Source organism: Ceratotherium simum, chromosome 19 (genome assembly GCF_057802395.1).
Source record: "Ceratotherium simum simum isolate JZ-2026a chromosome 19, ASM5780239v1, whole genome shotgun sequence".
Classification (NCBI taxonomy): Eukaryota; Metazoa; Chordata; class Mammalia; order Perissodactyla; family Rhinocerotidae; genus Ceratotherium; species Ceratotherium simum.
This window is the reverse complement of record NC_141918.1, coordinates 5,152,942-5,178,237: the sequence shown is the minus strand read 5'-3', so window position 1 is coordinate 5,178,237 and position 25,296 is coordinate 5,152,942. Positions and strand designations below refer to the sequence as shown.

The window sequence follows — 25,296 nt, the reverse complement described above, 5'->3', positions numbered from 1 at the left end:
GGACTAATTTATTAAGTGTAAGTAATGGAGAGATTCTATAAAGAAGGTTAAACCAGTTTTGGAATTACGAATCTTTCTGTTATATTTTAGACTAGAAAAATGTTTATGAAAATGTTTTCTAAGTTGTGGACTCTAGCATAATGAACAAAACTTCTAAGATATGATTAACATATATAGGATATAACATATAATGAGTAACTTTGAAATAATGAATTTAGAATCTGTGAGCAGCACAGAAAAATCAATCTCATCGCATTATAGAGAAACCTGCCTTTTATTTTTCTTAAAGGATTGGGCATGAGTTTGCGATGAAGATGGACATATTGGATAGGAAAAGCTGCTATTGGAACTAGGCGTGCCCACTCAGGATGGAGGTGGGGGAAAGCATTAGAGGAGTCATCTCTGCTGCTACTTGTAGAGGGTAGTACAGTCCCCCAGACCTGAATATCGGGAGGATGTGAAACTAAAATCTTTCAGTACATGAACACAGCATGAACTCAAAGAATCTATGAATGCGTAGTATTCAAGAAGTCTAGGCAGGTATTCAGATTAGAGAAGTCTCAGTTATTAGAGAACTCTTGATTATAGGACTGAAATTAAGGTAAATGTCTTCAGTCTCTTGGAGGGGAACTGACAAGAATCAGATCTTGCCCAGGTCTCAAAATAGATACTTAGGCTGGGATTTCAGGCATAAGGAAATAAGGAAAGGTTTCATTTATTAAAATATCAATGCTACTTAATTATTGTGATTATTAGTTTTTCTGCCATTTAATAGTTTATAAGGGCTTTCATAAATAATGTCATTTAATCTTTCTCTCTATAGTTATCCCAAAGCTAGAAGTTGAGAAAATGAAAATTTAATAACATTATGTTTTGTTCAAGTTAAAGTATATGGACTCAACAGGGACTCAAACCCAGCCCTGACTCCCAGTCCATTGTTCTTTCTTCCATACTTAGCTGCCCATAGAGTAAAAAGTAGACTTGATCTTGAAAATGAATGGATGCCGGTTATTAGTACAGGACCACAAGAGAATCCATAGCAATAATTATGGGTTCAAAGTGAGTCACAGAATTTTTAAGTGTTCTACGTCACAGAATTCAGGGTAAACATAATTTTTTTCATTATTTTAGACTTACCAAATACAGAAATAGAATGAAAGAACTTTTTGAAAAAGTTCTTTTTGAAAAAACTTGAGCATCATTTTTAACTATATTTGCAGATCAGGATCTATAATAAAATTTATTTTGGGAAATCCCTTAGAGTTAGGTAAAAATAGATGATGGCTATGGTAATAATAAGTTGGCTTGAATGCAGTTTTGTTATATTTATACCGAACAATACACTTTAAATGTAAGCACATTTAAAGCACTCAGTCGTAAACTTGGTCTATCCCAGATTACCCTTCGATGTTCAAACATGGGATGTTTTCCCAGCAGCATACCAGGAAAGAAGCATCCACAGGCATTTTAACTTTTACCTCTGTATGCTTTTACCTCTTTCTAGCTTTGTGACCGTGGACAAGTTATTTTATCCAGTTGAATTTTAGTTTTCTCTTATAAAATGAAATCACATTATGTGCATAATTTCCTCTTTCCTTACAACTTCCTTACTACTACTACTACCAGTTCATTTTAGGACATCCTTTGTATCTGCTCTTCCTAGCCCGCTTTAAAAGTCTGATCTCATCAAATCCTCTTGTATACCCACACACCTGATACTAATTTTTCCCTTCTCTACTCTCATGGCAATGCTTTCAGATATCTCATAACACTTATACATTTTTTTATTCATTCAGCAGGATTGTACATTTTTATATGCCTAGCGTTGTGCTAAGATTTAGAATTAGAATATTAAGATAAAGAAGACAATCCATGCTTTGGTGGAACTAACTAGTGTGCTTCCTTTCTGTATTGGGCTGAGTACTAAGACATGTATACAGTAGTCCCTTCTTATCTGCAAGGGATACGTTCCAAGAACCCCCAGCAGATGCCTGAAACTGTGGATAGTTCCAAACCCTGTATGTATTATGTTTTTTCCTAGACTTAAATACCTATGATAAAGTTTGATTTATAAATTAGGCACAGTAAGAGATTAATGTTGCTTTGAGGCCATTATTAAACAAGCACTGCGATAGCAAAACAAACAGTCGATCTGATAACTAAGATGGCTGCTGAGTGACTAACAAGCAGTAGCCTGTACAGCGTGAATGCGCTGGACAAGAGGATGGTTCATGTCCAGGGTGGGACGGAGCAGGACACTGCAAGATTTCATCACACTAGTCAGAACAGCATGCATTTTAAAACTTACAAAGTTTTATTTCTGGAATTTGCCATTTAATACTTTTGAACCACGGTAGGCCACAGGTAATTGAAACTTCGGAAGGCAAAACCGCAGATAAGGGAGGACTACCATATGTTGTTTGAGGAAGTAAAAGAAGATAGCAGCTAATTCTTTCAGGGGTAGTCTGGAAAGATTTCACAGAGGAAATATCATGGAGGTGACATTTTAGTTGGTGCTTGAAGGATAAGTTGATGTTTATCACATTTATACTTGAAAGGGGAGTATTGTGGTCAAAAGCTCCAAAGCATAAAGGTGTTTATCGTATTAGGAAAGTAGAACAGTCAAGTAATCCCATATGACTGGTACGAATGAGAGTGGATGCTGGAAAAGGAGGATGGGTTAAAACACCACATTCCTTCCTACCTCAGAGCCTTTGTTACCAACTCTTGCCTTCCATCTGGAGTGTTCTTTTTCTAGCTGTTTACATGGATGATAAGTTGTTAGCTCAAATGCTGCCTTCTCAAGGAGGGCTTTTTTGACTTCTGAGTCACCATAGGTAGTTCCCATTCTCTCTTCCTTCCCCATTTTCTCTTTCTCATCATCATCTTTATTTTAACAACATTTTTCACAATCTGCTTTTATGTATGGGTTTATTGTTCAGTTTCCCCATTAGAATGTTAGAGCCCTGAAGGTCAGGGACTTGAATGTCTTTTATTCGCCTCTGAATCCTCCGTTCCTTGGCATAGTTTCTAACACATAGTAGACACTCAAGAATTTGTTGAATAAATGAAGCAGTAAAGTTCTTTGAGAAGATGGGTAGTCACATTTGCCTTTTTAAAAGAAACTATGATGTAAAATGAAATCCGACTTTTATGACTTACTAGATATATGATTGAGTAGTTACTTTGGTTTTCTCGTCTATAAAATGGAGTTAATAATACATACCTAACTGAATTATTGTAAGGCTTATATAAGTGCCTGAATCATGGTAAACACTTAGTAAAAGGTATCATCATCACCATTGTTATTTTTAATAAATTAAGATTGAGGGGGGCATGTTTCCTTTTTTTTTTTTTACTCTCATCATTTACAGTTGATCATTTTAGGTCTTTTACTCAAACAAAATTTATATTTAATTCTGGTTCAGAGTCAAGCTAATGAGTAAAATGGTTTGAGTAGTTGACTACAGTATCCTTAGCATTTTGTGTGGTATTACATAGGACTGAACCAAGTTTTAAGTCAGCAAGCAAACCAGGAGATCAGCCCACTGGACAGCATGATTCAAAGACTACAGCAGGAGCAAGACCTGAGACGTTCTGGTGAGGCAGGTGTCAGTAATACCAGCCGTTTAAGTAGAGGTAAGCAGTGATTCTTTTAAGTGAAATATTAAACCAAAGCAGTCTAAATCTCCAATAGTAGAAAAGCGTTTAAAGAAATTATGGTATATCCATAAAATGAAATATTAGGCTGCCAAAATGATTGTTTTTGAAGAGTATTTATGACCTAAGAAAATGTTCATAATATAAGGTTTCAAACTGCAGATGAGTTTTTTAATATGTGTATTCTTCCAAATTTTCTATAGTAAACATGTAGAACTTAGAAAAACTTTAAAAATAAATTTATTCAATAATTTATGAAATAAATTCAAAGCCACACTGTCAAACATCTCATCACTCTTATTGTTGTATATTACTAAATTTTAAGAGAAAATTTAAAGCAAATTTATGAACCATAAATGTTCTTCGGTTTGTCTGGTTTTACTTCTTATAAAGTTTTCCCAAAAATACATAGCATTTTTTTTTTAAAGTAGTGATTTCACATCTTTGGGACTTAACAGTTAGTAGTTTTGATTCATTAACTTATCTAATCTGCTGAATAACCATGTTTTATGTCTGTTAAACTTTTTTACCTGTAGTGTAGTTCCTGATTTGATAACTTAATTATTTATACAGTATGAAGTTTCACATGGACTATTTTTTTCTGTTATGAGCTAATGGAGAAGTGTCTCTAAATAGAACTTACTATGTTAATTTTTTTGCTTAGGTTCTGTAAGTTCTACCTCAGAGGTTCATTCACCACCAAATGTAGGACTAAGGCGTAGTGGACAAATTGAAGGTGTACGGCAAATGCACAGCAATGCACCAAGGAGTGAAATAGCCACAGAGCGGGATCTTGTCGCTTGGAGTCGAAGGGTGGTAGTTCCTGAGCTGTCGACTGGTGTAGCCAGGTAAGGGGAGTTGTGAATTTTTGTGTGTCACAGTTGTTTGTGTTCATTTGGAATTATAGTCTTCAAAGTACCGTTTCAGCTCTATAATTTATTTTAAATTTATCTGAAGAGCCTGTGTTTTAAACTATTCATGATTCTGAAGAAAAATTAAATTTCAATTTATGTTCTTTTCTAGAATGAGTCATGTAGATGATATGAGGGGGGATGTGTTAAGGTGAATGGGGGAAATCATAAATTTAGATTGACTAAATATGAGATTTTATCGAGTAGTATATTTAAATCTTTGTCTCATTTGACTGTATCTTAAAACATTTCATAAAGTTTGTTATAATTTTTTATGGATTTTACTAATCATTCACACCGTATCAGAGGCATAGTGAAAGTATATTATATTATTTATTGGTATACATTATATAAATATATTTATATATTAAAATGATTCTTTTTTATATTTAAAAGTATACATATATAAATTAAAAAGTATTGATTTGATGTAATCCTTTCTCAAGGTCTGTGTTATGAAGAAACTTTATATCCAGTTCCTTTTGATTCTTTTTTTTTTTTTTTTTTTTTTGGTGAGGAAGATTGGCCCTGAGCTAACATCTGTGCCCATCTACCTCTGTTTTCTATGTGGGATGCCACCACAGCATGGCTTGATGAATGGTGTGTAGGTTCGTGCTTGGGATCCGAACCTGAGAACCCTGGACCACTGAGCAGAGTGTGTGAACTTAACCACTACGCCACTGGCCCAGCCCGCCCTTTTCATTCTTTAGTAATGAAATATTCATGAATGTGGTCCATATGAACCCAACTAATACTGACTACATACTATAATACTGTACTATAATCAAAATGTGAATTTGATTTTAGGATTTTCTAGTTCTTAAACTCAAAAGATAATAGTAATTAAGTAGTTAAATATTTTTAATCTGAATGTTTATATAGATTATACTTTTTGATTGGACAACACTTCAAATTTGTTTTAGGATTTAGGATTAAATATATACCTAAAGTATAAATTTAAACAATAACTTTTTATCTAGTGAGAAATACACCCAGATGTTCTTTTTTTTTTGTTTTTTTAATTTTTATTTATTTATTTTTTTTCCTCCAAAGTCCCAGTAGATAGTTGTATGTCATAGCTGCACGTCCTTCTAGTTGCTGCATGTGGGACGCGGCTTCAGCATGGCCAGAGAAGCAGTGCGTCAGTGCGCGCCCAGGATCCGAACCCGGGCCGCCAGCAGCGGAGTGCGAGCACTTAACTGCTAAGCCACGGGGCCAGCCCCCAGATGTTCTTAATAAAACAAAAAACAGCGTATTTTTTGCCTACTTTTTAATTTTAACGTTAAGGTTAGTAGGGGGTACGATAAATAACACCCACCTTTTCAACAATAGTTCTGAAGTAATTGAAAACACAAAAGAATAGACAGATAAGAAATCAGAATATTACTATTTTTTATTGATACAGCTGCAAAGAATGTGGCTTTTATCTGCAAGAAAGTGTGCTTCCTAATACTGAAGCCCAAACACAGGTAGCACTGGGCTACAGTATTTCTCCCCATGTGAGGCAGCTGTATAGAATGTATACTTGGTAAGCAATGGCATGGGTCTGGGCCACGCTAAGCTAGTTTTTCCCTCCGGAGCACACCAATTAATGAGTTCAGTGCTCCCCTGAAGAAGGATGAGTAAGGAGGTGAAAAGAGGCCAGGAGTGGGTTCTGAGTTGGTGGTAGAGGTCCCTGCGCTTGGAGGGAAACATGAGTGGGGAAGATTTGTTTCTTTCCAAATGTTCTTCACCTTTTTCTCTCTTTTTCATTGGGCTTAACCTTTGAGCCTGTGGTCAAGCGAGGTTGTGGCCATTACTTCACAGGGTATTCGACCTTCCTGGAGCTTTGCCCCAATACTTAGTACTCTTCCTTTGAGAATCTTCCTGGAGTATACTCCCTGGTAGGTAGTTTAAAGTTTGCCCCTATAAAGCTTTTAAATGGGTCAGACTAGTACATTAATTAAAATTAAATCTCATTGCATAGTGAGCAAAGGACTAATATGTATAATACATGAAGAACTCTCGAAACTCAACAGTGAACATAACAGTCCAATCAGAAAATGGGCAAAAGACATGAACGAACGTTTCATCAAAGGATATACAGATGGCAGATAAACAGGAAAAAATATTCAACATAAGGCAAATGCAAATTAAAGCTACAGTGAAATAATCTTTCTATACCTATCAGAAAGGCTAAAATATAGTGACAGCACCAAATGCAGGGGAGGGTGTGGAGAAACTGGATCACTCATGCATTCCTGGTGGGCATGTAAAATGATGCAGCCACTCTGGAAAACAGTGTGGCACTTTCTTAAAAACCTAAGCATCTGTGATCCAGTGCTTGCACTCTTGGGGATTTATCCCAAAGAAATGAGAACTTATTTTCACACAAAAACCTGTACAAAGCTTTATCTGTAATAGCCAAAACCTAGAAGCAACGCAGATGTCCTTCAGTGGGTACATGGTTCAACCAACTGGTATATCCATACCATGGAATACTACTTTGCAATGAAAAGGAACAACCTGTTGGTACAACAACTTGAATGAATCTTGAGGGAATTAAGCTGAGTAAGAAACCAGTCTCAAAGGTTACATACTGTATTATTCCATTTATGGACTATTCTTGAAATGACAAAAGTATAGAGATGGAGAACAGATTAGTAATTGCTAGATGTTGGAGGGAAGAAGGGCTGAGGAGAAGAAGAGAAAGATGGGTATGATTAAAAGGGCACTACAAGGGATCTTTGTGGTGATGGAAATGTTCTATATCTTAACTGGGGTGATGGATACACAAACCTACAGTTGATAAACTTGGATAGAATTAAATACACACACAAGTAGAAGTAAAATTCTGAATAATATCAGTGGGTTGTATCAGTGTCAACAGCCGGGTTGTGCTGTTGTGCTATAGTTTTGCAAGATATTACCATTGAGGGAAACTGGGTAAAGGATGAAAGGAATCTCTGTTTTATTTCTTACAACAGTATGTGAATCTACAATTATCTCAGTAAAGAGTTTAACTGAAAACAAACAAGAACAAAAAATTGTCAAGAGCAAACAAAAAATTAAATCAAGGCCATTCTTTTCACAAGATTTAAATTTACTCGTTTTATTTCCCATTCAGAATTATAACCAGCTGCATTAGAGATTCTGCAGTTAATTAAAATGACAACATTAATATATTCTAGTAATAAAATATCAACATTACAGAGCTGTTCCAAGTTTGAATATTAACTCCCTTCCAACTGTGAAATCTCCAGGGAAAAATTAAAATTCAAATGTTAAATGCTGTTGGAATTCAAAAACTTTAGAGTTGTAAGGAATTAAAGTAAAAATAAAATTCTCTTGTCCTTCTGAGTTCGGCTTGCTTGAAATTAAAGTTCATAACTAATGTTCCTGAACTTTTTCTGTTGCTCGGTTTCGGCTTGATGCCTGGATAGAGTTGAAGTTTCTTCAGTAGCTGAAGCCTGACCTGCCTCTCGCTGGGGAGAGTGTAGTTCTTTCAGGGCATCAGGAGTTACATTAGTTCAACCTCAACGTTCTCTTGTGCCTCTTTTTTTTTTTTTTTTTTAAAGATTCCAGCTATCTGTGTGGTACACAAGATTATCACAGACGGCATAAGCCCTACACTGACATAATTTTAAAAAATAAGTAAATCCAATTTCTAACCCTTGGAGCAGTTACCTTAGGAATAACTATGTTCCCAGAACCTGATACTTGATTTTCCAAAGGTCACAGCAGAAACAGTAGTATGAAGTGCAAGTAGATAGAGTCTGTCTTTCCAGTATTCCAGTCGTTTAATGCCAGAAGTCCAGAGCTCAGACTCAGAAATCTTTATCACATGCCTCCATCTGAAAAGAAAACACCAGGAGTAGCATTCCCTCTTTGACACCTCGCCTTCCTTTTGGAGAGATCAGTTGTAAATATCCTAGATTAACATGTATATGTGGCTTTTAATTCTCTTTCAGTAGGCAAGAGGAATGGAGAACTGCAAAGGGAGAAGAAGAAATAAAGACTTACAGATCAGAAGAGAAAAGAAAACACTTTGCTATTCCAAAAGAGAATAAGATACCCACTGTCTCAAAGGTAAATAATAATTACTTTGATATTTAATAATTGTTTCATAAGTGTAATGACCATTTTAAGGCCCTTTTGTAATTAAAAATGTTAACATCTTAAGCAGGACATTTAATTAATGAAATAAAATTAATATAGTTAATTCTTGATTATCTCTTTGGATTATCTATTGTGTTTACCATTTAAAATTTTTAATTTTGCGTTTCCTGCCTTCTAGCATACCTTTTCCCCAAATGCCCGTTGTTATGCACATTAAATCTAATAAGTGGTGTCATGAGCCTAAGCAAGATCTTTTTTTAGTTCTGCCATTGGTTGCACACTTTAAAACAGTGTTTTGGGGTTTTTTTAATCCTCTGCATTTTTTTGCTGTTTTGCACTATTTGTTATTGTGGATAATAATCAACTATGCTGCTAGAAATAATAGTTGTTATTTTCTCCATTAAAACAGGTAAATTGTCTCTGCTAGTTTGCCCTGTTGGTTTCTCTGTCATCCTACTCTGGAAAAACTTTTGGATCTGGTGAATTTCAATTAGTCATGCCCTAACCTGGAGAGATACATGCTTACCTCCTTGAGCGTCAAGGGATCAGTTATTCACTCTTCCATTTCTTTTTTTTTTTTTAATCATCTTAGCTTGAAAGCTTCAGAGCCTTAGAATCTGAAATTGAGAAAAACTATATAGAACTTCTTTTCAGTTACAAGTCACTATCTAAGTAGTGATCCCAACAAAGAAAAGATAATGGGTCTCTTGACCCAGCCTTGTGCTCCTTCCTTTTTATTTGAGTTTCTTAAACCTTCTAAATTAATCTTCTTTTCTAGAGCTCTTTTTTCTGTTTTGTCACTCTTTAAAGGACTCAAGTAGTCCTTTGCTATTTTATGTTTTCCTTTACTAAGGATTTCATACCCTAGGGTCACAATAGGACCCCACACAGAATTCTTGTTAGTATAATCTGAAATAATCTCTTGTTTTTGTTTTTTTTTTGGTTGTTGCTGGGTTTTTTTCATGGTGGCTGGAAAGCATACCCTTTTTTGTGTCCTTTGCTTAGAATCCAAGATTGTGAGGACGCAAGCTCATGTAATGATGGTCTGAGTTTGTATTGCTTCCACTTTTATGAATGAAATATGGTAATATCTATTAAAATGAAAAGAACGTGCTTATCTTTTAATCCAGTAGTGGTACTTCAAAGACTTTTTTTTTAGAAAGAAAAGTACTGATATGAGTGTATATACGTGTGTGTGTGTGTGCACGCTTGCCTGGGCAGATGTTTATAGTGTCCCTGGGAGAAAAAAATGGAATAACTTTAGTGTTCATTGGTGGAATAGAGGTAGGATGTCATGACAGCTATATACACGTGGAATATTATACAGCTTTTTTAAAAAGTAAGAGCTTGCTCCACTGCATTGGAGAAATGTTCATGATGTATTTATTAAGTGAAAAAAGCAAGTTAAAATGGTAATGTTTATAATATGACCTCATTTTTGCTTTTCAGATTTTATGAGAATGGAGAAAGGTTTGAAAGCACACCTACTAGGCTACTAACATTGATAATCACAGATGTACAAATTATGAGATGCCATCTTTCGTGTCAGAGTTACAATGTTTTTTCTTCTAATAATAGATGGTACTTACTGTGCAGGTGGGAAATATAAATTAATACAAAAAAACTGTTTAGAAAGCGGTTATAAAATTGATTTTTGGCACGAGGTTTGGTCCCAAAATTACAGAGGCTTAAATGAGGTGGAAATATATTTCTCTCTGATGTAAAAACCTCAGTAGGTGGTTCAGGCCTGATATGATGCCCTCAGTGTTGAGAACTGAAGCTCTTTCATTTTTCTGATCCTCTTGTGTGTTGAATTGGACCTCACACCTCAAAATATCAGCATCTGCACTTAAGGCTGCAGGATGGAGGATCAAGTCAGTGAGGAAGGTGCAGAGGGCACATAGGCTCTCCTGAGGAAGGTTCTTTGAGGTTGCTCTGCAGCATTGTGCCAGGTGTCCCATTGGCCAGAGTTTAGTCACATGAAACTCCGACAAAGAAAATGTTATTTTTTGTGCAAGAAGGGGAGAACAGATCTTGGTTGGTAACCAGCTTTCCCTTCTACTGCATTATTTATTAAGGCATTAAAAACATTTATGTCCTTTGACTTAGAATTTACCCTGAAGAAATAGAGTAGTTCCCCCTTATCCGCAGGGGATATGTTCCAAGACCCCCAATGGACTCCTGAAACCGCTGTTAGTACTGAACCCTGTATATACTACGTCTTCTCCTTATGATAAAGTTTAATTTATAAATTAGGCACACTAAGAGATTAACAATAACTAATAATAAAATAGAACAATTATAACCATATGCTGTAATAAAAGTCACCACAAATCTTAACAACCTTCAGCATACAACTTTTTTCCTTCCTTATTAAGTTGAGAACTTGCACTTTTCACTTAAAAGAAGCACTTTATGGCTTGTCTTTGGCATATCTGAATTGCCAGCATCGCTGCTCTTGCGCTTTAGGGCCATTATTAAGTAAAAGAAAGCTTACTTGAACACCAACACTGTGATACCACGACAGTCATCTGATAACCAAGATGGCTGACTAAGTGGCTAAGGGCTGGTAGCATATGCAGCATGGATACCGTGAACCAAGAGATGATTCACACCCCGGCTGGACGGAGTGAGATTGTTATGCTACTCAGAGCTGCTCGAGATTTAACACTTATAAAGTGTTTATTTCTGGGATTTTCTATTTAATATTTTCGGGGCATAGTTGACTGTGGATAACTGAAACCGTGGAAAGTGAAACCATGGATAAGGAGGAACTACTGTATAAAATTGTGCATAAAGCTTTACCAAATGGAACAAATTGCAATTTTTAATGAAATGGATTTGAGTAGGTAAATATATTTATGTTGAAGGAGCAAGGTACATTACATTCTTAACAACAGATTACTCAGAATTTGTGAGATTATACTTAAACATTATTGCCTTTTATACATGTTTCCCAAAATTTTTAAAAATAGAAAACTCTTCATTAATCCTTTTAGAGAGAATCTGTGTAGAGTAAATCTTGTGTCCTTGTATGTGAAAATGTCTTTTATTTCACTTGGCTATTACAAGTGGCTGCCCTGACAAGAGAAGGGCTTAAGTACAGGGAAGAGTTCCCGTGACAACTCTGGTTTTGGGGAAGGAACTGAAGAGTGGAGGTCGATGGAGGAACAGGGAATGGTTGAACTCAGATTGCAACATTATAGGTCTTGAGGTGCATACCCTCCCTCCCTACACATCTAGAATCTTTTTTAGGAGTGCAAAGCAAGACCTAGATTTTTACTCTTCTTTTCTCTCCTTCCCCAATGCAGTATTACCACCCAACACACTTGTGAAGCCAGAGCATGATGGGGGAAGAAAAGCTACACTACACATGGACCTAACACGATATACACAGGAAAACTAATGGGATGAACAGAACAGATATTCAGAATAGCATATTCTTAGAGAGATAGGAGGGGATATGGGAAACATGATGTAACAACAAGCAGTTCTGGAGAGGATCCTTTTAGAGATATTGGGATGAAACATATTGTTATTGAAGTAAAGAACTCAATGAATGGGTTGAATAGAGGAATGTATAATACCGGAAAATGAGTGAGTAAGCTGAAAGGACAAGTTGAAGAAGTCTCCCAGAATGCATCAACAAGAGATAAAATGATGGAGAGAATGAGGGGCATGTAAACACATATATTTACGTGTATGTATGTAATATGTGTATGGAGAGAGGGGGCACGGTTAGTGGTAGTAGCATAAGCATTATTTAATCACAGTCTGTGAAGAAGAGAAAATATGCGGAATGGGAAAGAGTTAAAAAAAATAATGCACCAGAATTTCCTAGAATTAGCCCCTGGCTAGTGTGTCAAACAGGACAAATAACGATAAAATAAAATATTTTACACCTCAACCTAAGCACATTATACTGAGATTTAAAAACACCTAAAACAAAGAGAACATTCTGCAAGTTTGTGGAGAGAAAAAGAGCATCAACTTAAAAAGAATACGAACTTGACTTTTTATTTGAAGTTAACAAAATGGATTCCCTGAGCCACCCTACGGCCAGAAGAAATACGAGGAAATCGTTAAAGAATCGGCATCCACGTTAAGAAAATTGGCAGCAACCCTGACACAGTAGCCAATTTCTGGTTAGAGTGGTGACAACACACTGGAGCCAAGTGCTAACATGCCTTGGTTCAGGGGATGGAAAGTCAACTGTAAAGATGGCAGTGCCAGTAGAACCATGCTGCTTGAAGCTCTGAGTTGCATCCTGCCACCAACCCGATCAACTAACAAGACCTTGTGCCTGCCTCTCCAGGACATCCACAAAATCGGTGGTATTGGAATGGTCCCTGTGGGCCAAGTGGAGACTGGTGTTCTCACACCCAGCGTGGTGGTCACCTTTGCTCCAGTCACCATTACAACTGAAGTAAAGTCTTGAAATAAAACCTGAAGGTTAGAGTGAAGCTCTTCCTGGGAACAACATGGGCTTCAGTGTCACAAATGTGTCTGTCAAAGATGCTTGTCATGGCAACATGGCTGGTGAGAGCAAAAATAACCCACCAATGGCAGCAGCTGGCTTCACAGCTCAGGTGATTATGCTGAGCTATCCAGGCCAGATCAGTGCTGGCTGTACACCTGTGCTGAATTGTCACACAGCTCACATGGGTTGCAAGTTTGCTGAGCCGAAGGAGACAATTGATCATCATTCTGGGAAGAAGCTAGAAGATGGCCCCAAATTCTTGAAATCTGGTGATGCTGCTATGATTGCTAGCAAGCTCATGTATGGTGAGAGCTTCTCTGACACTCCTCCTCTGGTTCGTTTTGCTGTTTGTGAGACAGCATGAGACAGACAGACAGTGGACAAGAAGGCTGCTAGAGCTGGCGAGGTCACCAGGTCTGCCCAGAAGGCTAAGTGATTATTATCCCTATGACCTGCCACCTCATCTTAATCAGTGGTGGAAGAACAATCTCAGAAGTATTTGTCTCAGTTGGCCATTTAAGTTTAATAATAAAAGACTTTGTCATGACAACAATGCATTGTAAAACCCTGAAGGAAAGGAGAATGTTTTGTGGACAATTTGTTTTTTCTGTGTGTGGCAATTTTAAAGTTAATTGGTTTCTACGTCAGTACTTTTTAATGGAAACAACTTGACCAAAAATCTAGCACAGAATTTTGAGACCCATTAAGAAGAAGTTTTAATAGTAAGGAAAAAAAAAAGATAAGTTCAAAGGAATGAGGATGTTATAGGTTCAAGGTTGTTTTCTGTGAACACTTTAAAGATAGTGCTCCTTTTTCTTATGATATTTACTGTGTGATACATTGTATGTATAAGTCTGGAGTCAATCTAACTCTTTTTTTGAAGGTAATTTTATTATTTTCCCTTTATTTTTTATATTCCCCAGTTTTGTTTTTTTCCAGGTGTAAATTCTTGTGTTTGTTGAGTTTGTTCATCTCTGTCATCATGTTGGACTTGCTCAGTTTTTTTGATGATTGTTAGTTGTGTTCTCATCTGTTGCAGAGGACTTTTCCCACATTCATCTCCAGCAGAAGAGATAGCCAGCCACTTACTATCCTCGCCTCATAGTGGCAAGGTAGTTTCGTGGTCACTGTTTTGGTTTCCAGTTTGCTTCTGCATATTATTATATACGCATCCTAGCCCGTGGTCCTCTTGCTTACATCTGTTATATAGGTTTGGTGTGGGTACAGGAGAGGTCAGTGTTAGACTTAGTCTGTTATTATGAATGCTTAAATCTGTGTCACTTAGGAAAAAAAATTTGTATAACTTATCAATCAGTAAGTGATTTTCAGCATATTGCAAATCTGTTATTTAACCTGATGTAATTTAAAAATATTTGAGCTGGTGCTGCAATCTAGTCCACTTATGTGATATCTTATATATGAATGAATTTTTTATAATTACAAAATATACAACTTTTAAAGTAAAAAGCATGCTCTGTAAGCATACTGTAAATAAATTTACTTTTTTACAGAATCATGCTCATGAGCATTTCCTGGATCTTGGAGAATCCAAAAAGCAGCAGGCAAATCAACACAATTATCGTACAAGATCTGCATTGGAAGAGACTCCTAGACCTTCGGAAGAAATAGAAAATGGCACTAGTTCTTCAGATGTAAGATCTCAGCACATTCATAAATTTCTGTTTCCATTTTTATTTTTTTTTTTCATATGACTTTCATTCTTTACAGTAATTGATACATTTATAGATGTTGCTCAAACATGGTATTTCTAGGTCTTACAAAACTAGTGATAGCTTCCATTTACTGGAGACCTACTGTGTCTGTTCTAGGCATGGCACATGCATTCATAATATCAAATCCACAAAAAAAATGCATATGAATTAATTATTCCCATTTTATATGTGAGGGATCTGAGGTTCAAAGATGTTTAGATTACACATTTACCTAACTATCAAATGGTAGAGCAGGGGTTAAACACAAGTTTCTTTTACTCTAAAGCCAAGCTTTTTAAATGGTACCATGAAGCTCTAGTCTGTAATTATAGTAACTAATCAGTATGCATTTGGCAATTTTGGTTAGTTTTTAATCTCTTTACCAGTTTATGGCTTTCTCAATGTAATTTTTTAAATAGTCCTTATGTATAATTATTTCCATAAATATTGTTCTACTAAATTATATATTCTTTCAGCAAGGCAATCAATTTGCAGTCACAATCAATCTTATTCAGCACTTAAAACCATCTCCCTTCTCTTCCCCCACTCTGCCTCTCACCCCTTCCCCCACAGGTCGAAGACTATGATCTTAGATATTGACTGCTATACATTTTTTTTTTTATCCATTTCGCCCTCCTCCCTCCCCTCTTTGCTATACATTTTTGAAGCCATGTTGTGCTTTGTAGTATTAGACATACATGGGAATTCTCCGAGTGTATTCTGTATGGACAGGGCAGTATTAACTCAAATTGAGAGTATTCTAATCACAATTTAAAATTTAATCTCCAGTGGCTTTGGGTCCTGGTATAGCCAGGTCAAGATGATATGTCCAATCTGGTAAAAAGACCAAATTATGTAATTACTATTAATTACATGAACTTGATACATGACAATTTCACTATACACATAAAACAAAATATATGTGGGCTAATTATTTGCCTTATAAAATGTTTATTTTTGGAAGATTTATAGTATGATTCTTTTAATAAATTTCTATAAAATATTTTAAATATGATTCAGCTTATTAGAAACATATATTTCCAGGTATATCTGTTATGTAAGAAAAATTTACTAAATCCTTCATTTGGCTTCAGAACTAATTTGTTTATGCTTTAACATCATTTTAGAGCAGTTGAATAAATTTCTAGAGGAGTACATTGAGAACAGAATATCACCTTTGGCACAATATATTAATTAATGGAAAGAATCCTGGTTTTTTGTTGTTGTTCAAATATTTCGTAGTTCCGTATAGTTAGTTACTCTTTATTTTGTATTTAGAGTGTAGGAGTATGTTTCTTTTCTTCTCCTTTAACAAAGTAATATACTAAGGGTGGGAATAATCAGATCATTTGTTTAGATTTTTTTCAGTTATATTGACAGAGATTAAATTTGTCTAAATAAAACCTACTATTGGATTTTGATCTTTTTATATTTGCTTAGTTTTCAAAACTCTGTGGAATAGTTATATAATACACATTCTTTATTAAGACATCAAAAAAAGGAAAACTTTTCTCTCGAAATATACTATTTAATCAGTAAAGGAACACATCCTGTTATACTCTTGAAAAATGATCTGAATCTGCTTGCCAAGTAATAACACTGAACTATTCTTGAGGAGAGTGGTCTAAGCTTTGGGGTAAAATGACCCGAGTTCAGATCAGGCTCAGTTAATTGCACTGCCTTGGGTAAATTTCTTAACTTTTTAAAGCTTTAGTTTCTTTTCTTTATTTGCTCTTTATCACCTGCAGTGTTTTGTCCAGATCAAATGGGAAGATATATATAAAGTGCTTAGAATAGTTTCTGATATACAATAAAAGCTTAGTTAATGTGAGCTGGTATTTTTGTTGGAGCATAAAATTTATTTGAGCAAGGGAGAAGTTGTATAAGATTTTGTGACCAAAAAACCCCCAATTTTTATAAAGAAAATGGTTTCATAGGAATATGCTACTTTGACCAGTGAATATTTACTAAAGAGAAGCAGTGTTTGGGTAGTTTTTAATTCTCTACTATTTGGATAAAGTAATACTAGAGTTGGAATATCCTTTTTTTGTTTGATAAAGCTGTTTTAATAATAATAATAAACAAAATATAAAAGTTCCTAACTTTAAGCTTCTCAAAGCATCTATAGAAATTTCAAGAAAGCTTAAATTTTAGAAAGGCCCAAGAATTAAAAATTAATTTCAAATATTAACTGTGGAATTTGGTATCATCCAATCTAGAATGTCTGGTATGAGGCTTGAAGAGAAAAACAACAACAAACAAAATGTGTTAATCATCCAAGAGATTGCTCTGAATCCAATATTAATAAGTATTATATCTTTGGATACATTTAATAATTATTAAATACCCTTAATTTTTTTGTATGAAAATTTATGACCTTTTACAACTAATTTAAATCAGATTTTAATTTAAATATCCTAGTTTGGTTGGTACTACAGTCATACGCCACATAATGACATTTTGGTCAACAACGGACTGCATATACTAGGGTGTTTCTGTAAGATTAGTATCATGTAGCCTGGGTGCATAGTAGGCTGTACCATCTAGGTTTGTGTAAGTACACTCTGTGATGTGTGCACAATGCATTTCTCAGAACATATCACCATTGTTAAGTGATGCATGACTGAATTAGATATCACTGATATTTTCTATAATCACAGAAGATTGTTTTGTAAAATTACAGAATAAAATATGTATTCAATGTCTTTTAGGAAGGTGAAGTTGTTGCTGTTAGTGGTGGAACGTCGGAAGAGGAAGAGAGAGCATGGCACAGTGATGGCAGTTCTAGGTATTTTAATGCATTTTTTATTTCTCCAAACAGCATAGAATCTTTAGAAAGCTGAAGATTCTTTTTTATCAGCTACATATTTAGAAGTCTCTTTGGGATTAATCCAAAGTTGGTTCTTCAGAGTTTTTTTTTTGTAGTTGTCCAAAATTTAAGAGATTTGCTTTCTGACATGTTTTCTCTAGTAGAAAAAAAATTGGGAGTATTGCAACTAGGTCTACAAAATGATGCTTTTAACTTTCTTAGTTGATATTTTATCTTCCAAATGCTATTTTTTGTAATACTGAACCACAAACTAGTTTCATTACTGGTTTTTAGAAATATTTAAGCATTAAATTATGAAAGTAATGAGATCTTATAGACTTAACTATCTTATCTAGTGGGATTTATTGAATACTACTACTAATATTTTCTTCCAGTAATGAAAATAAGCTTTCTTTTTTCCTGTTATCCCCACCCTATTTGACCATGTCAGTGAGGATTCTTTCCACTCCTTATGCTGGTGATTCACATTGTTACAGGGCTGGTGGCCTTGGCTGACCTTGCAAGGAGGAGTGTAGCCTTTGGGAATGGTAATTACATTTAGCCCTTTACACTTATTCTCAGCAGCAGTAGCTCTTAAAATTGCCAAAGAAACCAAGAGGTGGAGGCTATAAGAATTCCTTTTATCAGTGTTAGAATCAAGGGCTTTGTATTCCCACAACAGTGACTCCCAGTAATGATATGCCACTGCCCCTGGTCATATCTGGTAGTTTTCTGTATTTGAAACAGGCTAGTGAAAAAAAACTCATTCTCTTTTGACTCAGCAATGGAAATAGACTATCATAAACCATGAAACAACATAGAGGTTCTCGTATTGAAAGAGCAGTGATGGCTTCAGTAATTGAGGGCAATTGTTGTCAAGATCATGGGCTCTGGGGTTTGTAGTTAGGTCTATGCTGGCAGCAGCAGATTTTCTGTAAGAGCTGAGTGCTCCGGAGAGTAGCAACTGTGTGTATTTGCCAGGTGCTGTCTACAGTGAATAAATGTGGCTGGGATTAGTGTGAATAAATGCTCGTAAGTTGAGGACAGCCTGTTCTTGGATAGATGTTTGCCCTGCAGATGCATTTCCATGCATCCAGAATAGTATCTGAAAATATCTTTTATTTAAGTTCTTTAAAATTATTTTAAATTTTAAATGAAATTATACTGGAAAACAACTTAATTATTTGTTTCTTATCTGTGATGATTATTCTGGGGAGATGTAGGTAAAATAACGCTATACTATAAAGGACATTTGAGCCTGGGGGAAGAGGCGATAGTGGAATAAAACTCCAGAAAGATCTGTGCTTTCAGTGTTAGAGTTATCAGCAATATACTTAGGGGAGTGGGGTCCTACATCACTTAATCTAGGCAAACTAATTATTGATTTTAATGTAGTATAATTTAGATTTCTTTAAGGCATTTATATTTATAAAACTGTATGAAATCAAGTAATATTTTCATGTACTAGAATTAAAACGGAAGATAAAATAACTGGATTCTTTATTTTGCATCAATGTTAGTTCAGTAAAACTTTTAGATCTGTTGAAGGTTAACTGAAAAAAAATGGCGAACATGATTGGTAGTGATACTTCAAATACTAAGACCTGTATTTTTCTGAATCACGGCATGCTTTGAAGCGTAAGATAGACCTGAGGGGTATGCAGATGCTAACTAAAATTTGCAAACACAACCTTCCTACTGGACAGGAACACTGGACCCTGCTAGTTCAATACCCAGCTACCATGAGGGCACCAGTGCTCTACCATGGGATTTCCCCCGTCAAGAGCTCCCAGCTCCCCTCAAAAAAGGAATCCCTCTGCTGCCTCCTCAGTGTTGATGCCTCCTGTGCTACCCAGGGCTAGCTATCTTTCTACTGTTGATAGAATTGAGGAAGGTGACCCTCTGCTCCTCATTTTTGTGTGCCCTACAATATTTTGAACATTTGCAGCTTTCAGAAATCAGTATTTTTGTTAAAATCATAGAAGGCCCTTAAGTTTATTGTTTGAATTAAAGCTATGACCTTATCTTAATTTTTTTGAGATATGAGTAAGTTAAGCCTACAGAATTTTAAGAAACTGTTTAGATGATGATGAATTGAAAGACAGATATGTTTAGTTCATTTAGTATGTACTATTGTGGCATTCTTCATTATGATCTTTCTTTACGTCTTTCAGAAAACAAAGTCTTGAAGTATATCCTGTGTGTATATTTTTTAAATATCTTTTTTGCTTCTAGTGACTACTCCAGTGATTATTCTGACTGGACAGCAGATGCAGGAATTAACCTACAGCCACCAAAGAAAATTCCTAAGCATAAAACCAAGAAAGCAGAAAGCAGTTCGGATGAAGAAGAAGAATCTGAAAAACAGAAGCAAAAACAGATTAAAAAAGAAAGGAAAAAAGTAAATGAAGAAAAAGATGGACCAATATCACCAAAGAAAAAGAAGCCCAAAGAAAGAAAACAAAAGGTTTATTTTTTTTTAATGTAAATCTTCTATGAAAACAAAGCACACATTTTAAAAGTGCAGTTGATGAACATAAACGTTGTTGAGGTGTACCAGCAAGTAGTAATAGAAAAAACTCAGAAGTACACAGTAGTAAAATAAAGTATACCAAAATATATTTTGTTTACTCAAGTTTTAAATGTTTAGCATGTGAGAGTATTTACTTGTAGAATTATCGTATTCTAAGTATTGAGCATTTACTCTTATTACATGAGCAGATTTTTCTTGATAGTACAGTGGGATTTATTCATTTATGTATGTAAAAAAAATAATGCCACAAAACATACAGTTTATTAGTCTTTTAATTGCCCTTGCCTTTTAACCCCCCTTATTAATTGTTATTGCTGAAAATAAATGGAAAGCACAGGGAGAACATCACCTGGAATAAGAACGACAAAACTTATCATAGTTGACCACAGGGTAAATATGAATCTAAAGGAAGACACTGCTGTTGTAACCAGGCCATAGTTAGACAGTCTTTAGGTCAGTATTGTTTTGATTACTACATCTTTAGTCTGTGGATAATTTGAGACAGATTAGAGAAAGTAAGAGATAAGTGTTATGGAAATAAGATCTATCAGCTCGTGTGGAGTTGGAATTCTTTAAGCTGTTTAACTTTTGCTCTAAAGTAAATGAAATATGAGGGATATGTTTCCTATTTACCAAAAGACTGTAAATGGGAAGCATATTTGGTTAAACAAAGATTTTTTCCAAACTTCTGCCAATTTTAGTATTAAATATAAGTTGTCATTTGTAGAATTAAATACTAGGGAGACTATCGGGTCTTTATTCCCAGAGAACTTTGAAAAATTTTAAGAATACATCTGTCTTAAGGGTTTATTTTATCTACGTCAGTTGAGCTCTTGTTTGTTTCAGCCTTGTAATTATGAATTACTTTAATTTGGATTCCACAGACTTCTGTTCTTCTTGTCACCTCCTTCACTTTTGTCTGAGGAAGATTTACCCAAGAAAATACCACACATTTGCCCACAGTTTTTCTCTTCTTCTTTGTTAGTGATGATAGATGTAGGCTGACCTGTTATTTTATGTGGTAGACAGATTGGTTAAAGAAAACTGATTTACCCATATATCTGGCTAAGAAGGTAAACATTTTTTTTCAATCTCAAGAAGTTTTGATGAACTTGTGAGGTTTGCAGTGTTATATCACCGTGAGAACGTAGTTCTTCTGTCTTGAGAGTGCATTTTACTTCACTTGGTCCCCCTTGGTTTGATAATCATCCACAAACTAATTCATTGGGCACCTTTTTGCAATGCCACATTTGGATCCACTGTTACTGTTTGGCATATTTTAATTGCATTGTTTTGCTTGAAGTATTGTGACAGGATCTGTCTGCCACTAAATTTATGTGGGACAGATTTTAAATAGCATAAGGTTAGGATATTATAGGCTATTATTCTCTTTAATTTGGATTTTGTTCACATGGTTTGGTATTAGCCCACTAGTAGATCTAACAGTAAGTAGAATTGTTCTTTTTTTTTTGTGAGGAAGGTTGGCCCTGAGCTAACATCTGTTGCCAGTCTTCCTCTTTTTTGCTTGAGGAAGATGGTTCCTGAGCTAACATCTGTGCCAGTTTTCCTCTAACTTGTATATGGGATGTGGCCACAACATGCCTTGATGAGTGGTGTGTAGGTCCACGCCCAGGATCTGACCCCATGAACCCCGTGCCGCTGAAGCAGAGTGTGCGAACTTAACCACTATGCCACCGGGCCAGCTCCTAGAATTGTTCTTATTCCTGAGTCCTCTTGTTATCTGAAACATGATAATATTTCCCTTCTTATGCGTGGAATTGTAGAGCTGGAAAGGGAGAGATAGATCCCTGAATATTTGATATTTATTGCATGTATGAAAAAATGAAAATATTTTCCATACTATTAATTCTGTTTGAACTGATAAAGCAAAAAACAGTAAGGCAGATATAGAAAATACTTATTAAAAAACAGAATTCTCCAGAGATGCAGTAAAGTCATCTCCGATGGTATCTGACATATATATTCCTTATGCTGTTTAGGAGCTCTGGAAAATGAATAAATTTTTATTAAGTACTTACAGTTTATAAAGCAATACAGTGGATGAAATAAGTGTAAGACATAGTTCTTATTCTAAAAACAATGTGTGACTAACAAGTTGCTTGAATCTCCCAAGATAAAAATAGAACTGTCACATGATCTAATATGTTTAATTGCCAGATTGATTTTAAAGATAACTCAGAAATCAGATGGGGACGTCTTATATTAGAGTTTCAGATAAGGCTTCTGGAAGAAATAAGACTTCAGGTGGGCCTAGAAGAATTTCCAAGGATAGAAAGAAAAGAAATCAATTACCTATATCTTCAAAATTAAAAAAAAATCAAATCATGAGGCTAGAAATTTTGAGGAATATTCAGTGCATTTTATTCCGTAAGTGATTTTAAGTACTAAGTGATAGAAATGTACTTTAATTAAAAATTCTAGGTTCCCCAAGAAGTATTGGGAAATAAGATTTATCCTCATAATGATTCTTGGCTATGACATAATCTACAGTTATAAATGTGATTATTCCTATTTAACATCCAACTTACCTGACTTCATGTAAGAGTTGTTAGCCAGCACAGTTGACACACATTTTCCTTATGGGGAGAAATACTTGCCTAGTGCAAGTAATAGTCCATATCGAGACTGGAATTAACAAATTTCAGACTTTTTATACCTTTTTTTCTTTTTATTAAGTCAAAGGAAACCTTTTTCAAACAGTTTAACTTAAAACCTCAGTGTGTAAAACTGATAAAATCTGTGACTCTCTATGCTGTACTCAGTGCATAGTAACAGTGGCTGCTCAGTAACTGTGGACAAAATAACTTTGCAGATATCATCTGACTTAACATCTCACATCTAACACACTACAAAACCTACTTTCTAAGCTTTCCCCTCTAACCTGCTGCACTCCAGCCCTCCTCATCTCAGCAGTGACAACTCCTAATTTTAGTTGTTTACACCAAAACCCTTATGTTATCCTTAATTATTCTTTTTCTCTCATATTCCACATCCAGTCCGTCAGAGAGTTATCGTGGCTCTCTCTTCTAAATATATTCAGCGCTTGGGTGTTTGCCACCTCTGCTATCATGCTAGTGTGAGCCACCATGAACTCTGACTTGTATTACTGCAGTAGCCTTCCATCCGTCTTCCTGCTTCCCCCCTTTTCCCTCTAGGGTCCATTCTCTAAAGCAGTGATTGACAAACTTTATCTGTAGAGGACCAGCTACTCTGTGGTTGTAGCCTGAAAGCAGCCATAGACAATACATAAATGAGTGGGTATGGCTGTGGTCTAATAAAATTTGATTTATAAAAGCAGACAGTGGGCTGGACTTGGACTATAGGCCATAATTTGCAAATCCCTGCTCTCATGCATCCAGAGTGATCCTTTAAAAGTCAGCTGCTTTCACTCTTCGGACTGAAATTTCCCATTGGACTCATCTCACATATAGTAAATACCCACCCTCCTCTATTCTCCAAAGAGAGAGTGCTCCTGATCTGTTTGAGAAACAGGAAGGTGTGGTTAATAGGAGGAAGAGGAAAATGAATATTGAATAGTAGCTATCCCAGTAACTGCTGCAAATAGTGTAGTCTGATACTGCATTATGACATTGCTTCTTTTAGTGAAGCTGACTCACAGTGATAGCTACCTTCTTTTTTTAAAAACACAAGAGAATAAAATTTACAAGTCTTAGTGTACAAATACTGAACCAAAACATTTTTAATCAATTGCATGAAGTTTCTCTACTTATAAATAATATTAGGTTTCAAAGGCTCTTAGAAAGTCCGTTTTTCCTAACTCGAAGGTAACAACATCCAGACCATGACAGGCAGTTGTGGGTGACCAGCGAAGTTAAAAAACTTTCTCAGAGGCCTATTTTTATGTTTATCCACAAAAGTTAAAAAGTAAGAGACCTGGCTTGACAACATTTTGTTTGAAAAAAATATTTTTTGTTAGAAGCTGAAAGCCAAGAGTGGGAAATAGCTACTTTAAAAAGGGCAGAGGAATATCCGTGGGCCATGTAGAAGTATAGTGCCCAGCCCATGGAAACAATTAGCCTTCCGTATCTTGCACTACTCAGCCCGTATGAGAATGTCTTATTTAGTTCTTAATAACACTATGACTAGGATTTAAAAAAAAAAAAAAAAAAACTCGAATATGCCTTGGTTTGTTACATGGAATGTTTATAAAACTGATAGAATTTTGAGAGGAAGGGGGACTACACAGACCTTTATACTTTGGGGTTTATGGGAATATCTTCTTACCTAGTTTTGTTGTGAATGTTGCCTGTAGGGTTTTGGTTTATCTAGTTATTTTTTAATGCAGTGATTTGGAGAGATATTTGAATAACTATACTGCCACTGCTGCCATCTTCCCAGAATAAGATTTTTTGTTTTTTTTTTTTTTTTTGTGAGGAAGATCAGCCCTGTGCTAACATCTACCAATCCTCCTCTTTTTGCTGAGGAAGACTGGCCCCGGGCTAACATCCATGCCCACCTTCCTCCACCTTATATGGGACGCTGCCACAGCATGGCTTGACAAGCCATGCGTCGGTGCGTGCCCGGGACCTGAACCGGCGAACCCCAGGCCGCCACAGCAGAGCGCGCGCACCCAACCACTTGCACCACCAGGCCAGCCTCCAGAATAAGATTTTTAATACTTAAAGAATATACATTTTTGTACAAAGATCCCCTTCCTCTTTTATTGATTTAACTACTCTTAGAGTAATTTTCAAGAGTAGATTGTTAGATGTCTTTATGATAATATTACTTTATAATGTTCTAAACTCTTAGAGATTGGCTGTAGGAGAACTAACGGAAAATGGTTTGACATTAGAAGAATGGTTACCTTCAACGTGGATTACAGATACTATTCCCCGAAGATGTCCCTTTGTGCCACAGATGGGTGATGAGGTACTTTTAAATTTTCAAAAACACTTTTTCTTTCTTTCTTTCAAGTAACTTTAAGGATTTTTTATAGTTCTTGAAACAACTGTAGAAAATTTCAGCAGTTTCATGAAGTATCTCATTCTAGATGTTTGTAGCTGTGTATGGAAAAAGTATAATTAGGAAAGCTCTAAAGATCTTTTTTG

At 35.6% G+C, this 25,296-nt stretch overlaps 1 protein-coding gene and 1 pseudogene across 2 annotated transcripts in view; both read left to right on the top strand.

The window, feature by feature from the left end:
- PHIP (PHIP subunit of CUL4-Ring ligase complex) overlaps window positions 1–25,296 on the top strand; it is a 127,651-nt gene that overhangs the window by 66,973 nt on the left and 35,382 nt on the right. For both annotated transcript variants that reach the window (XM_087443798.1, XM_087443797.1), the window contains exons 18-24: window positions 3,502–3,639; window positions 4,325–4,508; window positions 8,522–8,639; window positions 14,661–14,801; window positions 17,573–17,649; window positions 19,906–20,137; window positions 24,998–25,117. In XM_087443798.1, the coding sequence (XP_087299924.1) occupies window positions 3,502–3,639; window positions 4,325–4,508; window positions 8,522–8,639; window positions 14,661–14,801; window positions 17,573–17,649; window positions 19,906–20,137; window positions 24,998–25,117 (1,010 nt within the window). The remainder of the gene's footprint in view (window positions 1–3,501; window positions 3,640–4,324; window positions 4,509–8,521; window positions 8,640–14,660; window positions 14,802–17,572; window positions 17,650–19,905; window positions 20,138–24,997; window positions 25,118–25,296) is intronic.
- On the top strand, window positions 12,704–14,627 carry LOC106800536 (elongation factor 1-alpha 1 pseudogene; annotated as a pseudogene).